At 58.8% G+C, this 7357-nt stretch overlaps 1 protein-coding gene across 1 annotated transcript; it reads right to left on the bottom strand.

Annotated features, from left to right (window-relative positions):
- Positions 1 to 1061: 1061 nt before the first annotated feature.
- Positions 1062 to 2626, bottom strand: LOC124648382 (leucine-rich repeat extensin-like protein 5). Its single transcript, XM_047188161.1, has 3 exons — positions 2086 to 2626; positions 1150 to 2009; positions 1062 to 1082 (listed from the first exon to the last, which is right to left on the bottom strand). The coding sequence occupies exons 1-3, from the start codon at positions 2624 to 2626 to the stop codon at positions 1062 to 1064; spliced, it is 1422 nt and encodes a 473-aa protein (XP_047044117.1).
- Positions 2627 to 7357: the final 4731 nt, after the last annotated feature.

The raw sequence follows: 7357 nt of genomic DNA, 5'->3' as shown, positions 1-7357 counted from the left end.
TGCCGATGGTGGTGGAGATGCTGCGGGTGGTGGGGGAGATGGTACCGGTGGAGGTGGCGATGCTGTCGGTGGCGGGGGAGATGCTGTCGGTGGAGGTGGCGATGCTGTCGGTGGAGGTGGCGATGCTGCCGGTGGCGGGGGCGATGCGGCCGATGGAGGTGGCGATGCGGGCGGTGGCGGTGGCGATGCTGCCGGTGGTGGTGGAGATGCTACCTGTGGAGGTGGTGATGCTGAAGGTGGCGGGGGAGATGCTACCGGTGGAGGTGGTGATGTTACAGGTGGAGGTGGCGATGCTGCTGGTGGCGGGGGAGATGTTGCCGGTGGAGGTGGCGAGGCCGCAGGTGGAGGCGGCGATGCTGCCGGTGGAGGTGGAGATGTTGTCGATGGAGGTGGCGATGCTGCAGGTGGTGGGGGCGATGCGGAAGGTGGCGGTGGCGATGTAGACGGTGGCGGTGGAGATGCTGCCGGTGGCGGCGGAGATGCTGCCGGTGGAGGTGGCGATGCTACAGGTGGAGGTGGCGATGCAACCGGTGGCGGTGGCGATGCGGCCGGTGGAGGTGGCGATGCGGATGTTGGCGGTGGCGATGCAGACGGTGGTGGTGGAGATGCTGCCGGTGGAGGTGGTGATGCTGCAGGTGGTGGGGGAGTTGTTACCGGTGGAGGTGGCGATGCTACCGGTGGCGGGGGAGATGCTGTCGGTGGAGGTGGAGGTGGCGATGCTGCCGGTGGAGGTGGAGATGATGCCGGTGGAGGTGGCGATGTTGCCGGTGGCGGGGGCGATGCAGAAGGTGGCGGTGGCGATGCGGACGGTGGTGGTGGAGATGCTACCGGTGGCGGGGGAGATGCTGCACGTGGAGGTGGCGGGGGAGATGCTCCCGGTGGAGGTGGCGATGCTCCCGGTGGAGGTGGCGATGCGGACGGTGGCAGTGGAGATGCTGCCGGTGGCGGTGGAGATGTTGTCGGTGGAGGTGGCGATGCGGACGGTGGTGGTGGCGATGCGGACGGTGGCGGTGGAGATGCTGCCGGTGGAGGTGGTGCTGCTGCAGGTGGCGGGGGAGATGCTACCGGAGGAGGTGGCGATGCTGCAGATGGAGGTGGAGATGCTGCCGGTGGTGGGGGAGATGCTGCCGGTGGTGGTGGCGATGCTACAGGTGGAGGTGGCGATGATACCAGTGGCAGTGGAGATGCTGCCGCTAGAGGTGGCGATGCTGCCGGTGGCGGGGCAGATGCTACCGGTGGAGGTGGCGATGATGCCGGGAGCGGGGGAGATGCTGCAGGTGGAGGTGGAGATGCTGCCGGTGGTGGTGGCGATGATGCCGATGGCGGTGGAGATGCTGCCGCTGGAGGTGGCGATGCTGTCGGTGGCGGGGGAGATGCTACCGGTAGAGGTGGCGATGATGCCGGTGGCGATGCTCCCGGTGTCGAAGGAGATGCTCCCGGTGGCGATGTTGCCGGTGGAGGTGGCGATGCTGCCGGTGGCGATGCTCCCGGTGTCGGAGGCGATGCCTCCTTTGTCGGGGGCAATGCTACCGGAGGCGATGCTCCCGGTGTCGGAGGCGATGCTCCCGGTGCCGGGGGCGATGCTACCGGAGGCGATGCTCCCGGTGTCGGAGGCGATGCTACCGGTGCCGGGGGCGATGCTACCGGAGGCGAAGCTCCCGGTGTCGGGGGCGATGCTACCGGAGGCGATGCTCCCGGTGCCGGGGGCGATGCTCCCGGTGTCGGAGGCGATGCTCCCGGTGTCGGGGGCGATGCTACCGGAGGCGATGCTCCCGGTGTCGGAGGAGATGCTACCTGTGCTGGGGGGGATGCTACCGGAGGCGATGCTCCCGGTGCCGGGGGCGATGCTACCGGAGGTGATGCTCCCGGTGTCGGAGGCGATGCTACCTGTGTCGGGGGCGATGCTACCTGTGCCGGGGGCGATGCTCCCGGTGTCGGAGGCGATGCTACCTGTGTCGGGGGCGATGCTACCTGTGCCGGGGGCGATGCTCCCGGTGCCGGGGGCGATGCTACCGGAGGGGATGCTCCCGGTGTCGGGGGTGATGCTACCGGAGGAGATGCTCCCGTTGTCGGGGGCGATGCTACCTGTGTCGGGGGCGATGCTCCCGGTGTCGGAGGCGATGCTACCTGTGTTGGGGGCGATGGTACCGGAGGCGATGCTCCCGGTGTCGGAGGCGATGCTCCCGGTGTTGGGGGCGATGTTACCGGTGCCGGGGGCGATGCTACCGGAGTTGGGGGCGATGCTACCGGAGGCGATGCTCCCGGTGTCGGAGGAAATGCTACCGGTGCCGGAGGCGATGCTCCCGGTGTCAAAGGTGATGCTCCCGGTGTCGGAGGCAATGCTACCGGTGCCGGGGGCGATGTTACCGGAGGCGATGCTCCCGGTGTTAAAGGCGATGCTCCCGGTGTCGGAGGAAATGCTACCGGTGCCGGGGGCGATGCTACCGATGTTGGGGGCGATGCTACCGGAGGCGAAGCTCTCGGTGTCGGAGGCGATGCTACCGGTACCGGCGGCCCCTGGGACAATGCTGCCGGTGCCGGTGTTGGTGCCAATGCTATTGGTGTCGGGGGCGATGCTACCGAAACCGGGCCCGATGCTACCGGTTCCGGAGTCGGTACAGTACATACTACCGGTGCTGGTGCCACTGCCGGTGGAGGTGACAGGGCGTTGTGTTGCGCATGTGCGGATGTCGCAGCTAAAAGGAGCGTCGCGAGGAGGAGGAGGAAGACCGGGGAGGACGCCATGGCTTTGGTGGTTGAGATGTCCCTTTGCTGTTGAGGTAGTGTGTGCAAACCGGGACATACTTATAGGGTCCTAAATTTAGCGTGCGTCGATGGTGTAGCGGGTTTCAGAGTGGTGATTAGTGCTTGTACATACAGATTATAGTCATGGTTTTATGGATCGCACGTACAAAGCAAGTGTATTTAGGTACGTTTTGATGTTAGCTCATGGAACGTGGATGTTTTGAAAGACTTTCAGGTTCTCAATTTTGTCAGTTTGGCAGCTCCGTACCAGGAAATCAGGATGCAGGCGGATAGGTCGCCGCCACCCGCCGCGTCGGTAAACGCTAATCAAGTGATTAGCGGCGTCCGCTAGCTGCTACTCCATAGTTGTGTTTGTGGTAGGAAATAACAATTGCGGATGAGCGGCTGCAAACTAGCTAAACGAACGGACATGCTGAAACTGAATAAAGAAAACAATATGCTGCCGGTTCGTTCAGTAGCTATACAGCCTAATTACTTGCTTCAAAAATGACCATACTAGATTCAATTGCTACGCCAAATTGAACACCACGTACGACCATGGTGTCATGGTGATTAGTGATTGTCTACGTATATATTATAGAGTCATGCCTTTCATTGATTTTAGCTCGGAACTTGGACATTTTGATCGAGACTTCCAGGTTCGTTCTCTGTTTTGGCAGTTTGGCAGATGCCGTACCTAGATTCTGCCGTTGGTTACGGGATGTGGTGAACGTACTTCGATAAAATGTGCATCTATCTCCGATCCATAGCTCTAGATGAAGTAAGGGCATCTCGCCGCATTTCGGACTGTCCGCGGGCGTCCGTTTGCGTCGTATGGTGGACGCGAAATTGGTCGCGCGTCCGTTTGCATCTGGGGCTGGCTCCAGCGGGGCGACGTATTTTTGGCGCAGACCAGATTTTAAAAAAGATAAACTAGCATCAACTTTGCACGAAATTACAGCCGCAAATTAAGGTCTGCAATATGTTCATCACACTTTGCACAAGGTAGGGCGCAAAGTAGAGCAAAAGGGGCACAACAAGGCCTGAACAGCAATAAAAAAAAAGTCCAAAAGGAGGCCAAGGTGTTGGACGCATGGCGATGGCGATCAGGCGTCTCGCGCGCGGATTTCGGCGCGCCTCTTCATGAACCATGTCCTGGTGTCGTCGTCGACGCCGCTTAAGTCGGCAAGCATGATCCTTGTGTCTTCTGCACGGGTCTTGGCCTCGGTGTCCATCCTCCTCGCCTCGGCGACACGCAATTTGGCCTCGGCGTCTGCCTTTTTGGCCTCGACGTCCATCCTTTGGACCTCAATGACCTCCTTCGCGAGGTTGTGGTAGATGGCAGCTGTGACCTTTTTTTCCAGACGCCTCTTCTCGTCCCTAGCAGCCAAGGCGGCAAGATTCCTGGCCATTATCTTCTCCATGCTCTGCGTGAACGCAATGGCCTGCGCCTCCCGGGCTAGATCGGCCTTGGTAGCCTTATGGCCTCGGGGACGAGGTGTAAGGGCTGGACGTCCTTGATCGTCGTCTTCGCCATCGAGGTTGACCGCTGTCCCATTCCTCACAGCTTCGTTGTTAGACGCAAAGCTTGTCTTCCACTTCTCCGCGTCCTTGAGCACGTCCCAACAATGGACCATATGGAAGCCCGTCTTATGCGTCGCCCTGAACTTCTCCAAGGCGTGGGGTACCTGCAATCATAGCCGCCAATGATGTACATAGAATGATGCAAATAGTGTAGAATGATGATGGTTGTATCGTGTTTACCACTGAAACGACTCCAGTGCCGCTGACGGGGTGGTTCACAGCATGTTCGACCGCCGAGCAGAACTTGCTTGTCTCTTGTTTGATGTAGTTCCATCTTTTTCTGAGAGACTCTTCCGTCCGAGGGCTTGGGATATGGTAGGGTGGGTGCATCTTGGTCTCGTTGTACTGCTGCAAGACCTTGGCCCAATAGACCTTGCCCTTTTGCTGCGCGCCATTAATACAATCATGGCTCGTTGCTAGCCACGCTTCGCACAAACACTTATCCTCGTCGTCGATGAAGCCTTGTATCCTGCGGCTCTCCCCCTTCTTCTTGGTACCAATGTCCGTGGGGACAAGCTGTGTTCGCGCGTCACGGGTGTTGGCTGCGTCTGCTGGGTGGCGAACAGCCGTGCGGTTTCGATGTCCTTCGCATCTTGCGTTGGTGCCCAATCATTATGCGGGCCTGTCCCGGCCCAATCATCGCGAACGAAGCCGCCGCCGAAGATAATGGCCTGGATGTCTGTGTCATGACGGTCCTTCCAATAGTCCTACGAATGACCGGACATCAGACGCATGATACACATCAGTCGCACACATTGACAGAGCTCACGTACCGGGTCGTCCATCATCGGGGCAGGCGGCGCCATTTCGTCGAACAGGATGCGGGGCTGTGGCATGCTCTCCTCCGGCACCTGGCGCGTCTTGTGTGTCGCGCCCGGGCAGGAGTCACCGCTTCTAGGAGTCCGGTTGAGGTCGGGAACCACAGCCCCGTTGAACTGCTCCGGCGCCCCGGTCAACTGCATCGGCGGCAGGCCGGAGGTGAACCGCAACGTCGGGTGGACCTGCAAGGGAGCGGGAGTTCTAGGACACAGCTGGGAACTTACCGAGCTCACCGACGAGGCCGGAGGAGCGACGCCGGAGATCCCCTCTCTCTTGACGAGCATGTAGCCCTCCGCTAAGGTCGGATGGAGGGCTACTTGCGCGACGCCGGCTTTGATCTGCATCTGCCAGGCCTGCCGGTTGGCGGCCGCGGCAGTCTTGTTCTTCTGGTTCTTGCGCCGGCCGCGACGCTTCGCGGCCTCGATGACTTTCTCCTCCTTGGAGAGCACCTTCTTTGCCGCCTTCGGCTTTGCCTCCCGGCCGATGCCGGTGGCGGCCCGCTTTGCTTCCGCTGAAGCTGCACCCTCCATTGTGGCTATGGTCGTGGCTACGGGGGAGTGTGGGGCGGCGGCGGGTGCGAGGGTTTGCTCCGCATCCATGGCGGTGCCTGCGGCGGTGAGGACGTCCATCGCTTCTGAACTGCTCACGCCGGTCTAGTTTGATATTTCGCGCGGGGAATGGCCAGTGGCGGGAATAATATCGGCCTCCCTGCCACTGACGCGCGGGTCCCACGTCTTTTTCGGTGGACACTCGGCGCGACCGCCGAGCGTCCGCGGAGACGCAAACCTGGCGCATATTTGGGCCAGGTTTGCGTCTCCGCGGACAACCTGGTCACTTTGCGTCGCCCCGCTGGAGCAGGGCCCAGACGCATTTTCGGTCACAGCCCAAGTGTCACCGCTCAAGCGCCGGTCCTTCCTTGGCCCCTAGCGATGGCAAGGACAGCGAGGAATAATGAGCGCCAAGTGGCCATGGCGGATGCGCCGACGAAGCACAATGATCGGCACGGCCAACACGGCCATACCCGGTCCTTCTCCGCCGACCCCCATTGGTACATGGATACCGGGGCTACGGACCATCGACGAATGAGCTCGGCCGCCTCGACACTCGTGAGCCATATCATGGTTCGACAAGGTGCACACCGCTAATGGATCGCGGCATGCATATATCTCATATTGGTCAAGCATCTCTCATCACTAGTCATGCTTGCAGGACTCTTAAACTTCGCAACGTTCTTCGAGTTCCCTCTGTCACACGCAATCTTCTTTCTGTTCCTAAGCTCACTTATGACAATAATGTGCTTTGTGAATTTCACCCTTTTGATCTTTTTGTAAAGGATCGGGACATGCGGGACGTGCTTCTTAGTGGGCTCCTATGTCAAGGTCTCTATCGCCTGGAGTCGCCTACACTCTCTCGCGTCTTCAGCGGCGTTCGGGTGTCGTCGTCACAGTGGCATGCTCGTCTTGGTCATCCAACCACTCATATTGTTCGTCATGTCTTGCGTCGTCATGAGCTTCCTAGCATGCCTAGTGATAAAGATGTAGTCGTGTGTGATGCTTGTCAGCAGGGGAAGAGTCATCAACTTCCTTTTCTGAGTCTAAGTCGTGAAGTTCACCTATCCTCTTGAACTAGTATTTTCGGATGTATGGGGTCTGCCGCGGACTTACGGTAGTGGCCATAACTATTATGTCGAGTTTCATTGATGCTTATAGTCGCTTTACATGGCTTTATCTCATTAAGCGCAAATCTGATGTGCTTGATATCTTTATACAGTTTCAAAAGCATGTTGAACGTCTTCTCAAGCATAAAGTTGTTCACGTACAGTCTGATTGGGGTGGCGAGTATCGCAATCTCAATGGATTTCCCATCGTTTAGCTTGCCCACACACACATCAGCAGAATGGTTCCGCCGAGCGTAAACATCGGCATCTTGTTGAAACTGGACTTACACTTTTGGCTCATGCATTTGTTCCCTTTAGATTCTGGAGTGATGCCTTCACCACTGCTTGCTTTCTTATCAATCGTACACCCACTCGTGTTCTTAACATGAAAACACCTATTGAGCTTCTTCTTAATGAACTGCCCGACTATACTTTCTCTAAAGTGTTTGGCTGTGCTTGCTGGCCGCATCTCCGACCCTACAACAAACGTAAGCTCGAGTTTCGGTCCAAAAAGTGTGTTTTTCTTGGCTATAGTTCACTTCACAAAGGCTA

The sequence above is a fragment of the Lolium rigidum genome, chromosome 4 (genome assembly GCF_022539505.1).
Source record: "Lolium rigidum isolate FL_2022 chromosome 4, APGP_CSIRO_Lrig_0.1, whole genome shotgun sequence".
Taxonomy (NCBI): domain Eukaryota; kingdom Viridiplantae; phylum Streptophyta; class Magnoliopsida; order Poales; family Poaceae; genus Lolium; species Lolium rigidum.
This window is presented reverse-complemented; position numbering and strand designations above follow the sequence as displayed.

Excerpts from the sequence above, each read along its gene's own strand:
- LOC124648382 (XM_047188161.1), bottom strand. The coding sequence starts at position 2,626 with ATGTACTGTACCGACTCCGGAACCGGTAGCATCGGGCCCGGTTTCGGT. Across the intron at positions 2,010-2,085 it reads GAGCATCGCCCCCGACACAG|CATCGCCCCCGGCACCGGGA; the intron begins GTAGCATCGCCC and ends CCCCTCCGGTAG. Across the intron at positions 1,083-1,149 it reads TATCATCGCCACCTCCACCT|CATCGCCACCTCCTCCGGTA; the intron begins GTAGCATCGCCA and ends CTCCATCTGCAG.